General features: G+C 45.9%; 1 protein-coding gene across 4 annotated transcripts; it reads right to left on the minus strand.

Annotated features, from left to right (window-relative positions):
* trim33l (tripartite motif containing 33, like) lies at positions 1-23,497 on the minus strand. Of its 4 annotated transcripts, none has more exons than XM_044206781.1 (14): positions 22,911-23,497; positions 18,636-18,698; positions 16,483-16,613; positions 15,668-15,794; positions 15,472-15,588; positions 14,213-14,327; positions 13,470-13,616; positions 12,119-12,230; positions 7,951-9,890; positions 6,633-6,814; positions 4,123-4,234; positions 3,701-3,757; positions 1,720-1,842; positions 1-458 (listed from the first exon to the last, which is right to left on the minus strand). In XM_044206781.1, the coding sequence occupies exons 4-14, from the start codon at positions 15,685-15,687 to the stop codon at positions 117-119; spliced, it is 3,267 nt and encodes a 1,088-aa protein (XP_044062716.1). In that variant the 5' UTR covers positions 15,688-15,794; positions 16,483-16,613; positions 18,636-18,698; positions 22,911-23,497; the 3' UTR covers positions 1-116. The 4 variants fall into 4 exon arrangements, with proteins under 4 accessions (XP_044062716.1, XP_044062712.1, XP_044062714.1 ...); XM_044206777.1 differs by having other exon boundaries at positions 16,483-16,618; XM_044206779.1 differs by lacking the exon at positions 16,483-16,613.
* Between the last annotated feature and the right edge of the window lie 759 nt (positions 23,498-24,256).

Genomic DNA, 24,256 nt, shown 5'->3' on the forward strand with positions numbered 1-24,256 from the left:
TTTAGCAAAGAGTTTGAACAACACCTTTATTCAATGAACCTCTCGGAAACAAAAAGCCGTTTAAACTTTAAACAGCTTGCACTGAGTAAAAAAATAACAAAAAGGTCAGAGGTCGACTAAACACGCGACTCCGTCTTTGTCCTCTTGGATCCTGGCGTTCCCACCAGATCCAGAAACTCCCTCAGCCTCTTCCTCGTCGTCTTGAGTTTTGACTTGCTGGTGATCACTTCCTGTTCCTCCGACGTGACCTTTGACCGCTTTGAGCCCTCCACGACCGTATCTCCACCCGACGCCTCGGTGTCCAACGGACGGCGAGGACGTCCGACTGCAGATCTGTCTCCCTCCGTGTTCCTGCTGCTGCTCGGCGGCATCGGGACCGAAGGATTAAGCTCCGAACTGAAGGTTTCCATCTCCCTGATCTGAAAACTCTCCTGCAGTTTGTTCAAAACGTCATCGTCCTGGAAACAAGAGTGACAGATCAGAGAACCAATCACCATTCACAGTTTGAGTATGGAGGCGTGTTCTTGTCCCGCTGGTTTGTAAAACTACTCTGCACGGTAGTTATGCAAATCCATATTCACATGCAGCCACTGGTACGCAGTATATACACAGTACACGCCTGTCTCCTTCAGTTATCAGTCACCTCACAGCGAATCAGTTTCACTGATTTCAGGACTAACGTCTGATTGGTGGAGCTTGTTGGGGCCTTTGGATGCTTTGAGGAGGCCCAGCAGACACTCGGGGGCGGGGCAGAGCACTCCAAACCTTTAATCATTTCATCTTTGTCTTTCTTTACAGCTGATATTCTGCTAAAGAGCCCGGACAGTAAAGGACGGAGCTCCACGACCTGATCTATCATTATGTATCGCTTCTCTATCAACTAAAGGAAACGTCATTAAGTAGAGTAAGTACTCAGGTACACTTATGTCTAATTCGTTTATTGCGGCGCCTGTATAATGCCCGGCGCTCCCCTTACTGAGCGTTTCCACCGCTTCTGAAGTCTGCGTAGAACCGAAGGATTGGAAACGCTGCGGCAGCGCTGACAGAAAGGTGGAATCACGTGACCGTAATCCCTGAAATAAATAATACGTATTAATATTAGAAAAAGCTAGCTGACATGGTGTGACCTGCCACAGCCGACATTTACCCTCATTTATTAAAACGTTTAAAAATATTGTCCTAATGGATTATCTGCTATTATTATTATGATGATGATTATGAATTTAAATCCTTGCAGAAAACAGCGTTCATATACTTTTTTTGAAACGCTGGAATCAGGGAACGTTTGGCTTTTGTCTTTGAAAGATTACTAATCAATGAATCGTTTCAGAAACGACGTGAGGATGTCAAACGATCCATCAGCAGTGATTTTCTTTATACTGTTTCTATCACGTCTCCCCCGCTGCATCGTCTCTGTGGTCACTGCTGGGAATCAATGATCAGGTTTGATTTATGGTAATGTTGAATTCTTCTATTATTTTTGCATCAATATGATGAAGTACTTTGCTTTTGTTCAGTTCAGAAGATGAATTACTTTCAAAAACATTCCTGTCTGGTTGCTTCATCCAGTAACAGCTTCTCATTTTCCAGAAAAAGGTCACAACACAAAGTGACATTTACCAGAATAAAGGATTCGAACCAAGTCCTGTGTGAAACAGCAAAGGATGAACATGAACTCCAGGATCCGTGTGTCAGAAGCGAACCTGCAGTTTTACGTACCTGAGAGACATCATTGAAGAGACTCCAGATGTCAGAGAGGAGCTCTGCAGCCGTTTGATACGCAGGAGGCCGACGCAGAGTCAGACGATCCGACATCAACTTCAGATGAGACCAAACGCCAAACTGAAAACACCAGAAACACGTCATCATCGGTGCTGCTGAGCCTGCAGGTGCTGTCAGAGCTCCACCTGCTGGAAGAACTACTGCTAGACAGAGGTGGAGGAAGTGTTCAGGTCCTGCACTGCAGTAAAAGCACTGACACACACTGAAACCCTCTGCTGCAGTGAAAGTGTGAGAGTGTGATCAGGAAAAAGCCCTTAAAGCATTAAAGCAGTGCAGCGTCCCTGTGGCTGCTGTGCTGTTATATATTCTATCATCAGGTTATTATTCCTCGTGCATTAATGTAAAGCAGGATGTTGCTGCTGCAGCTGGTGGAGCCGGAGCTCATGTTGAACCGGTTTGTATCGGACTGCAGCTGATGATGCTTTTCATTCTGGATCCATCTGCCGATTCTTTTCTCCGTCGATCCGTCGATCCATCGATCGATCGATCGGTTTGGAAAACTGGTGAAAACGGTGAGAAACGCCGTCACGACGACCCAGAGCCCAAAGCGACGCCTTTAGCGTGTCGTCGTGTCCGACCGACAGTCCGAAGCTCGACGTTATTAACAAACATCACAGTTATTACAGTCGTTCAGAGGGAAAGCAGCAGATCTGCACATCTGAGCAGCTGCAGCCAGGAAGGGATTTACAGGAGAAATTAATTTTCTGGCAGTCGACTGATCGCGTGTTGAACTTCAGCGCAGTGCTGTTATAAAACACACCTGAGGAGCTTCAGCGCTGCTTGTCTTGCTGCTGACAGAGTTCCTGTTCGCGGACGTGACGGCGTGTTGAGCGTTCGTGCAGACGGCGATGCACCGACGCTCGCCTGAGCGTGGAGGTCACACTAACACAGTTTCCCGTCGGCTCCATTCGTTTGCTGCGGTGAACTAATTTAGATGTATGAAGCTACAGCTGACACTCATCACTGCCTTTATGTGCACAACAACAGTGGCGTGTTTCTGCAGGCCGACCCGGACGCCGGCGTCGCCCTGGTTACCGCCACACGCAGCCAATGGGCTTCTTCCGTCGGCTCCTGGATGACAGGAAATAAGCTCCGTGGCAAACTAACGTTTCACACTCACACGTTTTTCAAGATAATCTTCATGAAGCGTAAACGCCATCGCCACAAGTAAAAAGCCAACGTTAGGCCACGCCGCGGTCACATGACTAGTCTCCACCACTAAGCTGCCAACTTGTAATTTGATCTGGCGTGATGACGTTTAACGTATGAAACGTATTATTAAAATGTAATGTAGTATTTACTGACGTATTTTATGTCGTAGAACAAGAAGTGAAAATCGCGTGTTAACCACACGCTTCATTTCAGCCGGCGAGACGAGCGAACAGGAAGCGCTAACAGGCTGAACGTTCCCGGGAGTTCAGCTGCTGCAGCAGTCTGAACACGTAATGTGAAGGCAGTCACGTCAGCTGACGTCAGCTGCTTTAACTGGAGTTCAAACGTTGTGAACGTGAGTCTGAAGTTCATCAACCTTTGAAATCTAATCAGCGACGACACGAGCCAGAAAAGGATGTTGGTTTGAAATCAGTGTTGAAAAAGAAAGTTATGGAGAAAAGGTATTTTCAAACTGAAGAAGAGTTAAATAGCTTCCCATGATAAAATACACAGCACAGTAAAATAGGTACCATTTATAAAAGAACCAATCCTGGTTTAGTTTGGGGAAAGTAACAGAAAACACAGCGTTTAACTGTTTCTGATGGGAATTTTCCTCTAAACACTCAAATTTGAACACCTTTGAATATAAAATCGACTTTTACGAGGCCAAAAAGAATAAAGTGGATCAGCGCGTCCCTGGTTACGATCCGCCTCCAGGTGACCCGAGAGCAGCGACAGCCTTCAGCCTCGCTGCGGATAAACTGACCTCAGAAAGTCGACTGCGGCCTTCAACCTTCAAGTACAGCAGCAGACTCTCACAGCGCTGCAAAACAGACAGAAACAGTTTCACACACGAGCGACACACTGTTCCACCCGGCTGCCAAAAGAAAACATTAAAGGGACAGAAAGTAAAGTGCTGTTGTAATTACACTAGCCAGGTTTCCAGGTACGTGTGACACGTACTACGATCGGGACCTGGGTACCTCATGGTTCTCCCCTCGTTCTGTCTTTGTTACCAGAGGGGCCCCTTGTTCAGATCTACAGAACATCTTCTGTTACTCACCGTTATATAAACTGTTAAATCCAAATAAAAAGGCTGGCTGGGAATGAATTCATGTCTTGAATGTTGTAAAACTAGAGAACAAGCCAGAGCTAAGTGTGTGTGTGTGTGTGTGTGCGGACTCTGACCCTCTGGTCCAGCAGACTGAGACAGGGACTCTGAGGTCTTTGTGGTCTGTCAGAGCTGTAGGGGTCCGAGGGGTCCGACAGGTCCTGACACAGCGAACAGATCCACTCTGACCTGTAAGACAAAGAGGAGGGACGGACGGACAGCGAGATCAGCAGCAGCACTGATGTCAGTGAAAACGCTTCCTGCTGATTTTTCACAATAAAAGTCTTCTAGGAAAAGCACAGATGCCTTTTGAGCGTAGACTGTTTAAAACATGGACGCAGCGTCCGTGACGTCACCCAGGTGGGTGGCGCCGCCCGTCGCCATCTTGGCAGCGCCCGACTCCGGCTAATCCAAAAATGGGCAAAGAGGTGGAGCTGAGGCGGGCGAGTGAAGCCTGGTTGATGAAACCACCTGAGACTCAAAGCGGCCACGCCCTTAATAACTTTAAGCCTTAATATAATTTAAACGGCTGAGTTACATAAAAATGTGAAACACCTGTGCAGGTAAAGTAGTAAGTGACTGTTTTTCTTTCTCATTTCCTCCACTTTAGTGCATCATTTGTACTTCAAGCTGTTTCATAGTCAAAAGAAAACAACAGTATTTTGTCTTTGTGGAAAAACAAGTTCCCTTTGATAAATTCTGAGAAGCAATTTATGCAAATCACCGGTTTTCTCTGGGCCTCCAAACCTGAGCAGCGAGGAGATGTGTAGCCGCTGGCTGTCGAGGTGGTGTCCAGCAAACGATGTGGGCTTTGTAGAAGAGACGGACCGGGAAGACCTGGTCTGATTAGGAGAGACGGCATTCATCCCAGCTCTCATATCCAGAAATCTGGCCGAGTTTATTAGCGGATCTAAACCGTGACAACTCAGAGCTGAGACCAGGAGGCGGAGGTGCAGTCCTGCACGCTTCTCTGCAGAGCAGTTACCCACCCAAACCCCCTCAGTGACGGCGTCTGCCCCCCGACCACTTACATTAATAAAACCTAAAGTTAACAGAAGAGGAGTTATACATACAAACCTAAACAAACAAAACAGGAGAATTAAATGTGAAACATCTAAAGCTGTACTGGGGAACGATTTAATATCATCATATTGACTTGTGTTGTGTTACTGAAACCTGGCTGGTCATGAAGAATCTGTTCGTGTTAGTCAAATGTACGTGACTGAACCAAAAATTCGGTTTGCGGGTGGAGTAACGCGCGTCAGACTGATTGATCGCAGGATGTTTTGTTTTCTTTTGTGATTTTTTTTTTGCTGTGGTGTTGAAGGTGTTTACATGATCAATAACCTATATGTATTCATTTCAATCAAAGAATAAATATTACTACAGAGAGGGAGGTTGTCTTGCTTTGTTACAACTGCAGACTGTACAGGACTCAGCTGCTCGGCTGTAAACCAGGACCCAGAGGTGCGACCACATCACACCTGGTTCAGCCTCTTTACATCGGCTCCCTGTTGGTTTCAGGACTGATTTTAAGATCTTGTTGATGACTTTTAAGGCTCTTCATGGCCCCAGATTATATCTTAGACCTTGTAATCCCTTATGAACCTTCACGTAGTCTGAGGTCTTCAGGCAGGGGTCTCATGGTCTCTGTTCCTGAGTCCAGGATGGAAACTAAGGGGGACAGAGGTTTTGCCATCAGGGCCCCGAGGATCTGGAACAACCTGCCCGAAGACATCAGGCCGTCTGAGTCAGTGACTTCGTTTAAGTCTCGTCTCAAAACACATTTTTATCTGAAAGCAGATCCTGATTTTACCTGAACTGGCTGTTTATTTTATTTCTCTTGTTGTGAAGCACTTTGTACTCTGTTTTGATAAGCGCTCTATAAATAAAGTTTTATTTTATTATTATTTTATTGTTATTGCGAGAGAGGCAGGAAGCTTCTCTGCCTCCTCACGCAGGACTGTAGGGGAAGCACAGGCAGGTGTTTGACTTTGCAACGGTAATGTAATGACGCACAATCCGAGTCTGTAAACCAAACCAATCAGAGAGCTCCGCGTCTGATTATTGACCAATCGGGAGCTTGGAATGGGAGGGGGCTGTGAGGTTAAAAAGACAAAGACGGGAGAAATGTTGTGGTTCTGCAGCCAGAAGAATAAAGCACCTTGAGGTGGAGAAGAACGAAGCTTTGCTTCTTTAGTAAACCGTTCGGTTCCAAAGAACTAACGGCGGTTATTTAGTTAAAGTTACAGAAGGTTGAACAGAAAGAAGAGAAACCACGCCGACGGCGGCCCGCCACGGCAAAACGCTACCAGCAGAAACACTGATATCAACTTAGCGCTTTTCCAGTTGTTGCCAATTTCAAGGATTCGTAAGAGTTAACATGAGAGCAGATCTGGAAACAAATACAGAGGAAAGGCCAGTCTCTAAAAACAGGTCCGATTCTCTCTGCAGGTGAAGAGCGGCATCATCTGAGAACTTCTGGTGTCTTTGTTCCGTCAAAGGGGGTTTGTTGCTGCCACACCTCTCGTTTTTCTGGCGGTGGATCATTCGTTTACCAACTACTGATTGATTGATTGATTCTTACCAAATGCCATGTCCAACAGGGGGGACGTGACAGTCTCTGTGGTATCCTCGACCGCAGGCCGAGCAGATTATTGAACCGTTGGCTGCTCCACAGGCAGAGCAGGTAACTATCTGCAGAGTCACAGGAGACCCTGGCGATGACGGCGGCTCCGTGATGTCACCTGTGACGTCATCAACACGGGACTGTAACACAGCAGAGAGGAACATGTGGATGGTTTAAAGTTACCTGGGCCCTGTTCTTTGTGTAATGGATAACTGAATTAGCCGTAGGATGGCGCAGACCGCACCCTGAGCGCCCCGCTCATTTGCCAGATGACGCGCTCCACCGGAAGGCAAATCTTTAAGACTGGATCTTTATCTAATCAATACTCTTACCGGCCCGGTTCTTTATCATTACTAAAGAATTGTCGTTGTTTTTTTTTTTTAAATTATTGAAGTTTAGAAAGACTGAAGAACTGAGACCACAGTCAGCGTCTGTGCTTCCTCCTGTCAGTCCGCCTCCCTCTGCTGCTGCTGCGACTCACTGCAGGTAAGTTACCTGGCGGAGGGGGGAGGGGCTTCTTTGTCTCTGTCACGAATCTTAAAATTTGGCAAACTTCCTGCTGACTAACTAAGAAACGGCTTCATTTGAGCTTGTTTGTAGCAGTTCACTGTTAGCCGAGCTAGCTCGCTGCGCTTGTAACAACAACAACAACTGCGGACAGAGCTGGTGGAAATATCACTTTTCTACTTTTTAAAAGTAGAACCAGAAAACACAGCATTTTCACTGTTACTATGATGTCATTTGAACACTAAAATGTATTAAATGTTCAGACATCACAAGAGCAGAATTGTGAACTATTGAAAACAATAGGTACATTATTACTATACACACTTTGTAATGTATTGGCCGTGTGATTATATCTTCTTAATCGAGCACATAATTATAAATAATAATGACATAATTAACATAATTTGTGTGGAAATAGTGGAAACATTATGGAGCACAATTTAAAAAAACAATAACACTTGCCCCCCCAGTGCATGCTGGGAGGCTTAGCTACACGCCTCATAACTGCAATCACATGATCAGCACTCAGCCAGTCACATGACACTGATCATGATTTCAACTGATTGATTACTGTTATTCAAGATAATTCAAGATTAACAAATCAACTTTCAAAGAGCCAAATTAGCTGGATGAAACAGAACAGGATGACTTCAGCATGATAACGTTGGAAGAACGGGGCCCAGGTTGATTCGGTTATCCTGCTGTGTAACATAATTCACTTTGTAAATGCAACAATTTAAAATGTCATGATTCACAGGTGACCTCCTACCTGAATGTCCTCGGTTATCTCTTCCAGGTAAATCTCATCTTTACTGTCACCGGGGACCAGGCGGAAACCAGAGAGGGGACGTCCAGGGCGGGGCGGGGATACCGGCAGTCTGAACAGAGACACTCTGGGCTGCCACTGGCTCAGACTGCAGTCTGGGTATCCAATCACAGAGCTCGGTTCTTCGGCGTCTCCGTCCGATACTTCAGGTGGAGACAGTTTCCCTGCGGGTTCGGTTTCTTCAGACACGGTGGAGGTCGGTTCATTCTCTGCATGTTCCTGCTGCCTTGCTGCGACCTGCTGCACGCTGAGATCACAGGCGGAGTCCGCCACCGCCCTCACCACAGGACTCTGCTGCGGCTGTTTCAGAGAAGAAGAATGAGGGCTGACGTCAGAGATGAGACCCTCGAAGGAGAACAGAGGGTCGCTGGTAACTGCAGTGGTCACGGGAGCACTGGATCGGTTGACGCTGGGGCAGGAGGAGGGAGGAGGACTCAACTGATTGGACGAGGACTTCCATGAAGTAGAGGGACCGTTGACTGGAACAGGTGAGTCAGTGTCACAGGTGTTCCCGGTTTGAGGGAAGGTCCCGCAGGAGGGTGAAAGACAGGTGAACGCAGGAGGAGTGACAGTGGAAGAGGAAGGACACATTTGATCGTACAAGGTCTCCCGTGACGTAGTGAGATGGTCGTCTGGAACAGGTGAGGCAGCGTCACTGGTGTTCTCAGTGAGGGGGAGGGGCCTGCAGGTGGGAGCAGGACAGGTGGAGGTGGGCGGAGTGACGGAAGAGGAACATGACGAGGAGGGAGGAAGACACAACTGCTGGTGTTTCGGAGAAGAAGAATGAGAGCCGACAGCAGAGGTGAGACCCTCGGGGGAGGACACAGGGCCGCTTGTTATAGTTGTATAGATTATATCTTTCAGAGGTTGGTGGTCTGATTCGTGGCTTGGCAGCGCTGTTTGACTCGGTCTGACAGGGATTTGGTTTTGTGTGGGGGCCGCAGGAAGTATCTTACGACTGCCAGAGTTTACCTGCTGTTTAGGCCTGGTGTTTCCAGGTAAGGTGTACGACACAGTCTGACTGAGCAGCATGGGAAACTGAGGCACGACTGACGAGAGGCTTGAGGGCCAGCAGGACACCTGGTACGCAGTCTGATTGTTGGTCAGCAGGACGGCAGCAGGCTGGTTCTGATGGGGAGCAGTCGGTCGGTTCAAAACCAACGAGGGTTTGACAAGCTTGAATACTGTGCAGGACGGAGACGCACCTGCTTTTGGGGGGACACCAAAACCGACAGGCTGCAGTTTCACTGAGGTAGAAACATGCTGGACATGATTCCTCGGCAGCAACAGCTGTCTTGGGTTCGTCCCCAGGTGAGACAACGTCTTCACAGTAGAGGAGGATGGACACTCGACAGGTTTATGGGAGGTAACTGCAGGGGTTGTGGTCACGGGAGCACTGGATTGGTTGGCGCTGGAGCGGGAGGAGGGAGGAGGACAGAACTGATTTGATAAGGGCTTCCATGAAGTAGAGGGACCGTTGACTAGAACAGGTGAGTCAGTGTCACAGGTGTTCCTGGTTTGAGGGAGGGTCCCGTAGGAGATTGAAAGACATGTGGAGGTAGGAGGAGTGGCTGAGGAGTTGGAAGAGGCGAAGGCGATGGAGGTGGAGCATGACCTGGAAAAGGAGGAGGAGGAGGAGGGAGAAGGACACAATGGACTGAACGAAGACTTTGACGTTGTAGAGGAACAGTTGACTGGAACAGGTGAGTCAGTGTCACTAGTGGTCCTGGTTAGGGGGACAGATCTGCTGTAGGGTGCAGGACGGGTGAGGGTGAGAGGGGACAAGGACGAGGAGGAGGAGGAGGAGGCGGCGGCTCGAGAGTCTCTGTTCTGATTGGAGGTTTGTGAGACAGAGAAGGGGATCCATGAAACTTCAAGTTGACCTGGAAACAGAAACGTCACGTCAGCAGCAGATTTAACCAATAAACTGCCTCCTCAGTGTTTGTCATCGTTACATCAGTCGTAGAAAAGGTTTCAGTCGTAGTCGTCTGGACGCTGTTTTCAGAATCAAGACGTTTCGGCTCCCATCCGGAAGTCATTCTCAATTGTGAAAAAAATGGGACGGGAACTAGAAATTTAAGCTACTCTGTGTTACATAAGCCCCGCCCTCAGGAAGGAGTCTACCTGAGTATCTGTTAATAGCTAGTTTCACCTGAAACTGACCTAATTGTTTCCAAGATGGCCCTCATTTCTGAAAACAGCGTCCAGACGACTACGACTGAAACCTTTTCTACGATCGATCACTCCTGGACGAATGAGGGACGACACTGTCTTATCGTTACATCAGGATGCTTAACAGTTAACAGTACAGTTCAATCACAAGTGTCCACACCCACTACACCAACAGCCACCTCCATCTTCCATCAGAACTAGGGACGGGTACCAAAACCCGGTATTAAAACGGGCCTCGGGGCTAAATTATTACAGACCGTAATATTCACTTTTATCTATACTTTTTAATGTTTTGGGGTAATTTATTATCACGCTGCGGCAGCCGCTCACCTGCTCTCTGTGCCGTTTGTTGTCATTTACATAATGCTCTCCCTTTGGTGAACTGAACGTATCCGTTTGCAACTAACGTAAATGTAAACGCACGGTGTTTTGCGGCTCCCGGCATGTCGGCGTTTTGCGGCACAGATTTTTTGAAATGACATCACATCGAGCAGGAAGCATCCGACCAGTCTTGGGAAATATATCTGCGAGTGAACGATGTAAGTGCAATAAAACCTTGCGAGTAAAAAGCCAATACTTTATCAATACACCTGTTCAACAAGCACAAACGTGTGAACATGTAGAAAGCGACATTTTAATCTGCTCCGTCCGCAGTGTTTTACACAAGCGCAGCGAGCTAGCTCGGCTAACAGCGAACTGCTACAAACAAGCTCAAATGAAGCCGTGTGCATGTAGTCGGACTGTTTCTTAGTTTGTCACGAATCTTAAAATTTGTCAAAATCTTGTAAACTTCCTGCTGGCTGAGACAAAGCAGCCCCTCCCTCCTCCGCCAGGTAACTTACCTGCAGTGAGTCGCAGCAGCAGCGGAGGGAGGCGGACTGACACTGACTGATGTCTCAGTTCTTTCTAAACTTCACTCAGTGTTTTGATGTCAGGAATATGATTTATTTTACTGACATTTTCCAGTGAGATATTATTGAGTTTATATAGTGACTTTGCTGTTGCTGCTCTAGAAACAAAAAATATTCAATTCTAATCTGTTCTGAATTAATTCTTTTTTGAAATAATAGATTTTAAAAAGCAATTATATATCTCGTAATTCCAAAGAACCGATAAGAGTATCGATAATAGTAGTATCGATAAAACCCTAACGATACCCATCCCTATTGTTAATTGTAAAAAAAGGGAGGTATTGAGCATCGTTTTTTTATACTAGTATTGTATCAAAGTTTAAATTTCTGACCTCAGCTGCCATCGAGCCCAGAAAGAAAAGAAAGTCCTGTCACTGTACTATTACTGTAATTCTACTGTATTGTCTCTTGTAGCATATTTTTTGATGCAAATGTTTGGTGTTCATGCCCTGTAGGTTCAAGGGCATTTATTAGAGTTTTGTAAATTCAGCTTTTTATAGGCTACTGTGATATATATTTTCTTATTTTTCACAATAAATCTGCTCCACTTGGAGTTAAAGGTATATTTTGCATTGGTGGTGGTTATTACACAGTTGGTATGTGGTGTGTGGTAACGCCAAAAACTAATTAAAAAGTTGGAAATTGCAAATTTGTGAGTATTTCAGCTCCAAAGTATTTGGAGTCTCCAAATGTCCTTTTTGGAGCTCCGCTTGGATCTTTTCATGGAAACAACTCTGCAGAAAGGTCATACTTTGTGCTATCTTCTTCAAATTTAAGGCAGGCGTTCACTGACAGTGTGCGTGCAGCCCCATACTGTCCTTTACCTGGCCAACGCCATCATTGTTTCACTACCGTTAGACTAAGCTTCAGTAACAAACACAAAGAAATGTGACATTACACAATCACGGTGTCTGGACAGAAATCTTGTTAGGAATAATGTCAGAACAGACGTGGTCAAAACTGCAGATACAGAAGAAAGGAAGTAAAGATGGACACAAACTGTACAAAGCAACAATATCTCAACTTACCAAAGTTTAAAATGGCCTCCAGAGACTTCCTGTCAGTGACCACCTTCAGCCGAGACATCGTAGGAGGCGGAGACGAGTTCTGATCAGGAAGGTCCTTCAGCTGAGACTCAATCTGCGGTCAGAAACACACGACGAGGTCAGACCTGTTCTGTTCGGATGCGTCAGTTTGGGGTGAGACCGTTTGTCCAAAACAACCTAAAGTAACCTCTCTTTCCTAATATTTCTCTGTGTCGTTTTCCTTCTGTTGCCTCCTTGGTTTGAGACGATGGCATCATCTCTGGTTGTCTAGTATTTTTGGGGAGATGTGTCCAGGTTCGACAGCCCAGTCAGCGGTTGTCCGGAGGATCTTCCCTTCCTTCTGTTAAATTTGACCCATTTTCCCAGTTTTTCTGTTTGTACTTTGTATTGTGATTTATTTAGAAATAAAATAAGGAGTTTGTTACTTGCTGCTCACGGTGAGCTGTTATAAGAACAAGCCTTTTTTGTATGTATGAGCTCTGTAGAAAAAGGCCTGGAGTCAGACTCACTGCAGCTGAATCCGAACACTCAGACTTTACAGGCGCAAAACGCTGGACTTTCTTTGGACTGTGAATGGATATAATAATAATACTAACAAAAATAATGTAAAACAAGGCAAAACCAAAAAGACATGGTTTAGTTGTATAGTATAAACATAACATATATTTAAAAACAGCTATTTTATTGAGTTTGAAAGTTTATTTTTGACCTTAGCAACAGTACTCTGACAATAATAACTAGAGACCAGCCGTGCAGTGGAGCACCTGACTCGAGAGCAGTGAGGTTGGCGAATCAGGTGAACTGTGCCAGATTTATTAAATATGCCTGACCGTCCTCAACTTTAACCCACATTAGTTTGTGTGTGTGTGTCTTTCGCTGAAATATTCCCTGTTTTGATACAAGGAATGTAGAACATTAAACACGGTTAGTCGTGAATGTAGAATGAGTCATTACTGACGAGAGATAAACGATCAGTTGTTTGGCAAGAACACGAATATTGTGTGTGTGTGTGTGTGTGTGTGTGGGGGGCATTGCAGCCGTGTAGATTAGTCTATTTGGTTAGGGACATCCAAGCAAAGGGTCAATGTGCCTCCTCCCTCAATTATATTTTTTTATGACGGATCCAGTGGTCGTTCTGAACGGATGTTTGAGCAAAATACTCTGTTAGTATGTGTCGACTACGTGACATGTATCGCGTTAGTTGTTATAATAAAGGGTGAATGTTACATCTAATCGTTAGGCGCAGCCCTGCATCAGATAGCTGCATCGTTCCTGTTTCCATTAGTGCTCGATGACCTTCAGCTGGAGAATTTGTGGCGAGCGTGTGATCTACCTGAGCTGTGAAGGTGAGCAGAGCCGACAGGTCGTTGGTGTTTCGGGCTTTTTCTGCAGTTTCGGTCACTGACTGCTTTTTCTGTTGCAGCTGCTTCAGCTTCATCATCCTCTTCTTAATCATCTCACACTCCAGCTCACACACCTTCTGCTCAGAAACAAGAAGATTTACATACAGTAAACCGTGCAACAACTCATGCACATGACCCGTGTACTAGACACGGTTCAGTGATCATCATTATGCACTCTGTTCGTACTACTGGATCTACTACAGAGTCATAAGTGTGTGTCTGTGAAACCGACAGCAGAAACAACAAGAGATAAGACTCAAGGCCGTGCTGAGGAGTGAACCAACACTCACTTTCTTCTCTTTTAGAACAAACACAACACGTAACCTCCATGCGAGCTGATGGTGTGATCAACCAAAGACATGAGAAAACTCCCCGAGAAAGAATTTTCTTAGCTTCAACAGAAGAAAACATCGACAAAAGACTTGTTCTCCGAGATCTCGTTAACGCGCTCTGAGTATCACTGTGACAGCAGAGCGGAGATCGTCCTGTTCAAGATGATTTAATTCAAAGTCAAAAGTTGACACTAAGTCGCGTCTACAAGTCCTAATGTGTTGGATTCCACTGACGAACATTTGACTGAAGTTCGGACGCATTAACATCCAGAGTCTGTTCTGTCCAAACGACCTGATGAAAGGGAATAAACGTGGCGTAAAACACAGTTTCTGTAAGTTACCTTGGCCTCTTTCATAATTTCTTCCATCCTCATTTTCAGATGCTGAGATATGGCGTAGCAGGACTGCTGTAGCTCATTCTTCAGGTTAGACTCGCTGTCAACAAGGTCCTGCAGCCTGAAACACAGCAACACACACACACACACACACACACACAAGAGGGTTTTTATTTAGAGCTTAATACTTACTGGACTTCCATTATGTCGCTGGCTATAGGGAGATAATCCGTCACACACAACATTCAGTCAACTAAATACATTCATTTCCACTCATTGTTGCAAGTAAACCTTGTGCTGAGCAGTTAAGCTGCTACACGTTATTTCTGCGTGGTAAAGCAGTCGGGGCGCTGCACGCAGCTCGCCGTCAGCTGCTGGAAAGAGTCAACGAAGAATCAACGAGAAAAACTGAACCTCCGAGACGTTTTTATGATGTGACCCTAAAACTCAAACACACACACGCTTCCACAATTAAACGGCTGAAAATACGAGCAGCGATAACCATTCAACTTCATTTATTAATCATCCTATTATTTATTTATCCAGTTATTTATGCAGAATGTTTCCTCGTATGATCAGAATGAGAAATACTTCATTGATCCCAGTGGGGAAACTCTTTGCTACAGCAGCTCATGGTGAGTCAGGGGCTGCGTTTATTGCACGAGAGGGAGCAATGTTAAGGCCTATCAGTAGAACCCTATGTAATGAAACCTAGTTTACTACTCCAGCAAGTAGTCCGCCCCTCAGTAACGACCCAGCAGAGGCGATTTGAGCTGCTGCTTTCCAGAGATCGAGGGAAACTGAATAAACACCACACATCTGAACACAAACCGCCTCGCTGCTCAGTCTTGCTGTAGCTGAGATATCTGCTGAATTCGTAACGGACAGATTTAGCTACTGCGTCCGCGAACTTCACGTGTTTTTAAGCTAGTAGCGGCACAGCCGACGGAGGATGCCAGAGCGTAACGTCCAGGCCGAACAGTTTCCACGCGATCCGAACATTTCCAACAACTCCAGAGCGCTGTCGAGGCCAAAAGTCAGTCTCAGGCAGCACCCGGCGGAGTAATACCGCGAGCACGTTCTAAATGTCTAGTTGACCAATCGGATCACTTGGTCGGAACTACTTGTTGTATAACTGTGCTTTGCTTCCGCGTTGGAGGTCTCTCGCTGCATGTGATCTGCTCTCACACACAGACGTTGTTCCTTTCATTTCCACATCAGTCACATCCATAAGAGCATCCTGCAGGAACCTGTTCAGACCGTACCTGGTCTCCATGTCCAGCAGAGTCTGCCTCGCCGTGCCTCCGTGTGCTCCGATTGGCTGAACCAAGACCTCCAGCTGCTTCTTCAGGCTGTCCAACGCTTCACTAACAAACTGATACCTGGGAGGAGGATTAGTTATTGATCATTAGTGTTTCTGCTCGCAACACTTCAGTTCCTCAGAGGCGACAGAATGCGTACCTGTGGTTCATGTGAGTCATGAGCTGGCAGTCTCTACAGGTGAGCTGGTTACAGGTGAAACAGAAGAGCTTGAGCGTCTCGGACGGGTGGAGTCTGCAGAACTTGGTGGGAGGAGTCGAGACGGCTCCTGAAGACAGAAAACAGACACATCGTTAACATCCTGCAACAGAGAGCAGATCAGACGAGATCAAACTTTATTGATCCTCAGAGTGGAAATTCACAGCAGCAGGGAAACTAAAACGAAATGACTGACTTTATGCACGATTTGTGTAAATCGAGTCAATCGAGTCAGAAAGCCTTATTTATATACATTTATTTATATATAGAAGAAAGCGTTTCTTAAATCATCATGTAATGAACAATACAACATGACTTCATCTTCAGTCTCACACAAACATCTTTGACTTTTGGTTAAATTCTGCTTCTTACAAAATGTCCGTCATTTAGTTTTGTATCAAACATCGACGGACAATATTTCTTTACACTTATTAAACAATTAAGCAGAGGTCAGGGTTCGTAACTGTCTCCGAAGGCACTGTGTCTTTAATTTGTAGTCCATCACACCCAGGACTACAACTCCCTTGATGTCTCGCCACACAAGTTCAACTGAGAGACACACGTGTTCTGCAGAGTGATGTTCTTTTAACCTTTTGTCCTGCCGCATCCACCTGTTGCTGCCTTGAAGAAGCTCTCGGACTTATTAAAACAAGATTTCTGCAAAACACTCGAGACTTTGCACGAGAAGAGAAGCTGGATGTTTGGACTGAACAGCTGATCAGTGAGAATCAAAACGGATCAATGGATTGTCTTCTGACCTGCCGGCGGCTGGTTGAGGATCCGGTGTGATCTGGTCAAAGTCACTCTGCGATGAGCCGACACGCAGACGTTACACAGCGCTTCATTACAGTCCAGACACCAACATCTGGCTGAGGAGCCGTCGCAGCTGCTGCACTGAGGAGAGACGGGGGGGTTTACATTTTATGCAACTTTATACAAATATTTACTTTTTACTTCCCTACGTCTGTCCGACGGCTTCAGTTTACAGATCACAGCGTTTCATCCCCTTCCTGTCCGGTGGAAACCTCGTATCTCCAGGTGTTAGTGACGAGCTGAAGGATGAAGAGTTTCCTTCATGTGCTGAGGAAACTCTCCTCCTCCCGAAGCTGAATAAACTCTTTAGTTTCTGCCGGACTTTTACCTGCAGTGGAGTATTTTCAGTGTGGTATTAGTACCTTTACTGCAGTAAAGGATCTGAATACTTCCTCCACTGTTGTTATAAATAATAAGTAAATATTAGAGACCAGCTGAGAAGTTTAGAAAAGAACGAATGTTTCTCCTAAACATCTTCTGACTTTAGATATTTGAAGTATTGATCTCCACTGTCAGGCAGTGACAGAAGCTCCCCCAGTCAGGGTTTGTTGGTTGCTCCTTGATCCAGGCTCTGTCCCTTTGGACCTACAGTAAGATCTGTGGACACCTTTAAAAGGTCCAGCGTGGAGGATTTAGCGGCCTCTAGTGGTGAAACTGCAGTTTGCAACCATTTGAACGCCGCTCGCCTCGCCCTCCCCTTCCAGGCGTGCAGGAGAAACTACGGTGGCCCAGAAACTTGTGAAAAACACCAGAGGCCCTCTCTAGAGCCGGTGTTTGGTTTGTCCGTTCTGGGCTACTGTAGAAACATGGCGGTGCAACATGGCGGCCTCCGTGGAAGGGGACCCGCTCCCTCTGTAGATATAAAGGCTGATTCTAAGGTAACGAAAACACAACGATTCTTATTTTCAGGTGATTAAACACTGATGAAAACACACTTATGAATATTATATTTCTGCCGACAGCTGCTCCTAAATGTTCCACACTGGAGCTTTAAAAAGCAGCTCCACCTGTTTAGACTCGCCTTTGTGTCATTTTCTATTTATTATTAATTTATTTCCATTTCATGGTGTTTTATTCTTCCTCAGTCTGTATTTATTTAGTCTGTTGCCTTTTTTCTTTTTGTGAAGCACTTTGTGACATTCTGCTCTTGAAAGGTTTTATAAATAAAGTTACTTACATTATATACAGTCATACTTTCAAAATAAATGCAAAAAAAATAAACTCATCAATGAGATGAGGTCGGACCCGTAACCATTTCTGCAACTAACGATTAATCCACAGATTATTTTCTCAAACGATTAATTGTTTGGTTTATAAAACAGCAGAAAAATCTGAAAAGTGCTCATCACAATTTCCTATCTGATGATATGAAACGTCTTGTTTTGTCCAAAACCCAAAGATATTCAATTTACTATAATGTAAGACAAGGAAAGGCAGCAAATTCTCACATTTCAGAAGCTGAAACCATCAAATTCTTATGCATTTTTGCGTGAACTTATCGATTATCAAAAATAATTCCTGACTAATTTTCTTTGGATCGATTAATCAACTAATCGTTGCAGCTCTAAACACTTCAACATGACTCCAGACTGAAGTGAATGCGACACAAAGAGCTAACGAGGTTACGTACACGCAGAGAGACTAAACACAGGTCGTGCTCCAGTCTGAGGATCACTATGTTTAATTTATCTCTTAATTATCATCTCTGATGCACAAAGACCACGAAATCACTTTAATAAACGACGAAACACTGCGCACGAGGCAATCTGAAGTTGCTGAAGAGATTCGTCTCAGATCAGATCAGTCTGCGGACATTTTCTTCACAATTTTCATTCATGCCAACTGATTAAAAACAGGAACTAAACGAGTCTCTGATGTTTTGTCATTTCTAACTCAGCTCGGGCGTTAGCAGACGCTCCTGTTCTGTCTGAATTAATATTTACGTTACAGAGACGTGAAGCCAGCGATGTTACAGATTTCATGTCTGAAAAGAGCTCGAGGCGGAGTGTAAACTCACAGTGGATGAATGATTAGTAAATGACCCAGCCCAGGAACCCCGGAGACCCTCTGGCGGCCCCTGAGCCAGAGTTTGTGTTACCTGCTGACTGCAGCTGTTTCCTGGATCTGCTGCTGTCTCCATGCTGAGGAGAGAAGTCATGTCCTGGAAGAGAGACGCGAGATTGTATTCATGTCAAACACCAGCAAACATTTTAATAAAAACACGTCAGATTCTTACACGATAACGTTCCTGCAACGCGTAAATCAACTCCGTTCCTCTGCTGCGTCGATGAGCGACGGTAAGGCTGCGCGGGCAGAAACTAAAACACGTCATCGATCAGCTGCTGACGGAAACAACCAGAACGCCCTGAAGCTCAGAGGAGGGAGGGCAAACAACGGGCTTTCAGCAAACAGCCCTTCGAGAGGAAACATGTTCATCCAGACAGAACCGAGGAGCTGAATCATCATTTCTACGAATGCCAGCCAATGAGCTCTAACCCACCACTGGACCAGCGTCCTGCTCGCTCCCCACCGATCCCATCAAGTCCTGAAGGCGTTCAGTCCACACACACTCTTTGTGCGTCTCTGTAATCCCATATCTGATTTGTATTCTTATAATAATTCCATATCAACTCTTTTATAAGTTTGTCTGTATATATGGTTCGCCGGAGGAAAGCCAGAACATCTGGTATCACTTAGACTTTCCACTCCGGACGAAGAATGTAGGGACCCGCTGATTACGTGGATTCACTCTGGGCCTTTGTCCCAGTGTACTTTGGTTCTACTGAGACCACATGTGTGAAGAAACCAGCCTTAAACAAGGCTCCTGGCATTAACATGAGTCTCGGGTGCCCACTTGTGATCGGACCTCACCCCCCCCGCTCTATATGCGAATAAACATGTACGTCATTTCCGATTGAACCTGAAGTAGATGGATTTACCGCTTATCAGACCACAAATGAGACAAGATTTAGGTTTGAGAAACGATAGACGCCTCCGTGTTTCTGAGGGCCTCACTGCTTACCGTACAAAAACACAACTTTATAACTTTTTGGTGAAACTGGATCATAAATCATGAAGAAAATGTTTTCTGGTTTTCCCGCCGATGTCCTCCGGCTGCTCTGCCTCGACTCTCGGTGATTTACGGCGTTTCCTGATGGACAGATAGCTTTACTTGTTGCTCAGTTAGCCGTGCAGCTAGCGGTCCTATTAGCTTAAAAGCTTAAATAAAAACTTTTTTAGCTTTATTAAACCCTCTTCCTCCTGGCGGTCCAAAGCTCCCAGTCCGGCAGTCAGCTAAGGTCTCAGTGTCTTTCCTGGTCCCGTCCACAAGTGATTTCGTCCTCTGAGCATTAAATATCATTCCTCCCTTCAGATTACTCTTGATATCTTCTATTCAGTGGCCCTGCAGTAATGATCCCTCTCCTTCTCTGGATTCTGCCTGTCCCGCCCTCTCTGCCAGTTACTGACCCCCTTTAATCCACAATCTCTTTGAGCTTCAGAGTTTTGCTTGCCTTTTCTTCCTCATTGCACCCAACTAGTAGCTTTCCATCTGGGTCAGGACCTTAGTAAAGTCAGTATTTCCTACGGCTCTATTCAGCATTTTCGCCAGCTTCGTGGTTTGATCCTACCTACCCCAACCTGAGCTTCTTCTTCTTCTCCTCCTTTCGGCTGTTCCCTTTCAGGGGTCGCCACAGCGAATCACGTGCCTCCATCTAACCCTGTCCTACCCCAACCTGAGCACCGAATCCCATTTGACCGGTGAGCTTCTGCGTTGTGTTGGTGTGACAGGATCACCAGGATCTGCGCGTTTGATTGAAGGGGACGTTTGATGCATCATTTGACTCTGCACAAAATGGACCAATCGCGTGTCGCCTACTTCAGTAAAGAGAACAGTTCGCCATAATGGAGAACTATGAAGAATATTTTAAAAAAATGATCACGGCAAAAAGCAACAGTGTTACTGCAAATAAGGTAAAAGAGGAATACTGGCAGAAAACAGCTGAGCGACTCAGTGCCTCCCGTTTATTTCTAACTGGCAGCTGCACATTAGAGCTCTTAAACTTTAACTCGATACTCAAGAGTTGCATTCAGGTCTGACACGAAGGAGACGAGGAACTCACTTTAGTTTATCGTGTCTGAGGGGAGGCCCACAGTCTCGGACTGGTCTATAGATGCAACACCAGCAGTGTTTAACGGACTTGGCAGTAGAGCGGCACACTTAATCGAAATATGCCTAAATCCGAAATATGCAATATCCAAATCGCAGAAGCTTTAATTTTTTGATAAAAAAGGTAAAATGTGTGACAAAACAGCTTTATAATAAAGCGCTGCGGTGCTGCAGAGACGCACAGATGTTGTTCTTCAGATGTAACAAAACATGTTTGTTTGGTACGGACCGCAACAAATGTCACGCCATCATCATTTTAGTAGTTTTTTCAGTGAAAACGAGAATTGTGACGCAAAAATGATCATTCCCACTAATCGTGAATCATATCTCAAATCGTAACATCTGTCAGAATAAACTCAGCAGATCAGGACCAAGCATAAAAAACATCCGAAGCGGTCGGTCGTTTTAGTGTACGGATGATGCTGCGCAATACTTTCACCTGAAGCAAACGGGGAAAAACACAATTTTCTGCACCGACTGAATGCACATAGGTTCCCATGGCAACGCGGCTTCGTTCGGTTTCATATATAACGTTTTCCCTCAGCTGAGAATCTGTATCGCTCAGAGGACATCGTCGGGAAAAGAAATCGGTGAAAGGGCGGCGGTTTTTACAGACCGTCACCTCCTCCGGAGCAGGTTGTGTGTTCAGCATAGGTTTCCGTGGTGATCTCGCAGGTCAGAAGAGAGCCAACCGAAAACTCTGGCTTTAGGCTCGACCACAGACCGTATAAAGGGCTCCACATACCTCGCTAACCCATCAATCTGGCTTCGTAGTTCACGCCTCGGGGGCCTTTTATGGCTGACCTCTGCTTATTCTGACAAACAAATTGGGAAACAGAACCTCCACGTTGATTCTACTTCCCGCTCCGGCCACGGAATAAAACCAAATATACAGTAAGACCTGACAAACACACAGGAAGGGGCAGAAGGAATTTAAAGAGTAACTAAACCCCAGAGTTTTGGCTGAAAGGCAAAAATGCCTTTAGAAAAAAAAAAGCTGCCACCGTTTACGTCACCTGCCTCCAGATCAGCCAATAAAAAAATTCAATTGCAATAGCCGGGTTTCAACCTGTGGAGGGAAGTCACTGTGCACATTTATAACACGATGTGTAGAACTCAAATACTTTGCACTAAAACGTCACGATTTGGACCTGAACGCATCAACAACACTAATAAATACCCAGATACGTATTCAGCTGAAAAAGAGGTTTGGTCAGCACGAAAGAAATTAGGTTTTCTGAGTTTAAGTTTCGTCTCAAAACACATTTTTTATCAGAAAGCAGAACCTGATTTTACCTGAACTGCCTGTTTATTTTATTGCTTTATATTTCATCATTCACTGTGGTGTTTTATTTCTCTTGTTGTGAAGCACTTTGTTTTGATAAGTGCTCTATAAATAAAGTTTTTTATTATTATTATTATTATTATTATTATTTATGCTGCCTTCAGGACACAGCCGGAAGTGGGAATTTCCATCTTCCGACCTCCAAGCGCTCCAGATACACGACGTGAAACATAAACAAACATGGCTGACCGCGACAGACTGCTGTTTGTTTGGCAGGTGTGCGCACACCTGAGCCCTCAGCAGAGCAGCCGCCATTGTACACTTTAGTTCACACCCGGAAACGTATCTCCATTCAGCAGCAGAACACTGCAGTGTGCGCGAACACGCTGCCCCCCCTCCTCCCCTGCGGACTGAAACGCAGCCTGACGGGAGGCCGCCATTGTTGTGACGTCAGACAGCTTCTTCTTCGTGGAGTCGGGGCGGATGGATACACGGGGAGGCGCTGCGGCTCCGGGCGGAGGGCCACTGGACTGTTTTTTTTTCTCCCCATGTCACGGTTTACTTCAGACCTCCAAACTCTTCCACACCTCCGCCACCAACACCCCGAACATAACCCGCGGTCACACAGCGGCTCCCGCCGTGTCCGCGGCCGCCGCCATCCCCGGTCAAACACACACAGTCTGTTCGCGGTAACCGAACTCTTCTTCTGCGCGCGACTCGTTCCCGTCCAGCCACCGCGAGCCCTAAAGGCAGCTTTTACTGTGGCCAAATGCTCACGGTTAGACCTGCTGGGTCTCTGTAAATAACATTATAATGACATTATAAAGAGGTCTGGACCCGCTCTGTAGGAAAAGCGCAGGGAGATAACTTCTGTTATGAACTGGCGCGGATATAAATAAAACTGAATTAAATCGGCTCACCGTCACATCCGCGTCCTCTCCTCACGAGACTCTGTTGAAAACAAACGGGGAAAATCTTCGTTAAAGTTTCATAATTCCGTTTCTTCTGTTCTAACAGCGGCTCGTCAAGTCGAAGATGCTTTATATCAACTTTCTTCTTCTTCTTCTTCTGCTTCTGCTTCTTCTGCTTCTTCTTCGCGTGTTTTGGCGGGTTGCAGTACCAACTTTTAGCTGCATGCCGCCACCTGCCGGGCCGGAGCGCGCCGGCTGTGCCGGATCTAGTTCACATTAGTTTATAATAATGAGACGCCTCTATTCTTTCAAACAATCCCGTGTTTATTTAAAGACCTGTTGTTTTCCTCGCGCCCTTTACTGCAAACCTACCTTTCCCTCATTACACCTGACGCCGTTCAGCATTTTCACTTATACTACAATGTGCACATGTTGTCTTATTCACTCTGCACTCTTTGTGTTCTGCCTTTACTGTCCTCATCCTCACCCTTTTCCTTCCCTTACCTTCCCCTTTTCCAAATGGTACGTCCATCCAGGGGGTCAGGGTGGACACTGTGGAGGACTACAAGTACCTGGGAGTGCACATGGACAATAAACTGGACTGGACTAAGAACACTCAGGCTGTTTACATGAAGGGCCAGAGCCGCCTCTGTTTCCTGAGGATTCTGAGGTCCTTCAGCATCTGCCGGACGATGCTGAGGATGTTTTATGAGTCTGTGGTGGCCGGTGCTGTCCTGTATGCTGTTGCATGCTGGGGCAGCAGGCTGAGGGCAGCAGGCTGAGGGCAGCAGGCTGAGGGCAGCAGGCTGAGGGTAGCGGACGCCAACAGACTCAACAAACTGACCCGTAAGGCCGGCGACATTGTGGGGGTGGAGCTGGACTCTCTGGCGGTGGTGTCAGAGAGGAGGATGCTGGGTAAACTACACGCCATCTTGGACGGCGTCTCCCACCCGCTCCATGACGCGCTGGTCAAACAAAGGAGCACCTTCAGCGGAAGACTCATCCCCCCACAATGCACCACAGAGCGCCACAGGAAGTCATTCCTGCCTGTGGCCATCAGACTCTTTAACTCCTCCCTCTAAGTGTCAGTCTGTATGACCCGAAGTCACTAAACTGGACACTGATCATTAACATCTCTGCAATACTTGAGATAATTGTGCAATATTCTGTGTTTAATACTCCTGATCAATATACTCTTTTCAGTTTAATTTATTGATATTTATTCATGCCTCTATTACTGCTGTGCAATATCCTCCGTCTCATTATAAATAAGCTGCACTTAACTTGACAGTTCATGCACTATTACTTTATACCGTATTATCATCATCAACCCACTTTGTACTTCACACTTATTT

This window comes from Siniperca chuatsi, linkage group LG9 (genome assembly GCF_020085105.1).
Source record: "Siniperca chuatsi isolate FFG_IHB_CAS linkage group LG9, ASM2008510v1, whole genome shotgun sequence".
NCBI classification, from domain to species: domain Eukaryota; kingdom Metazoa; phylum Chordata; class Actinopteri; order Centrarchiformes; family Sinipercidae; genus Siniperca; species Siniperca chuatsi.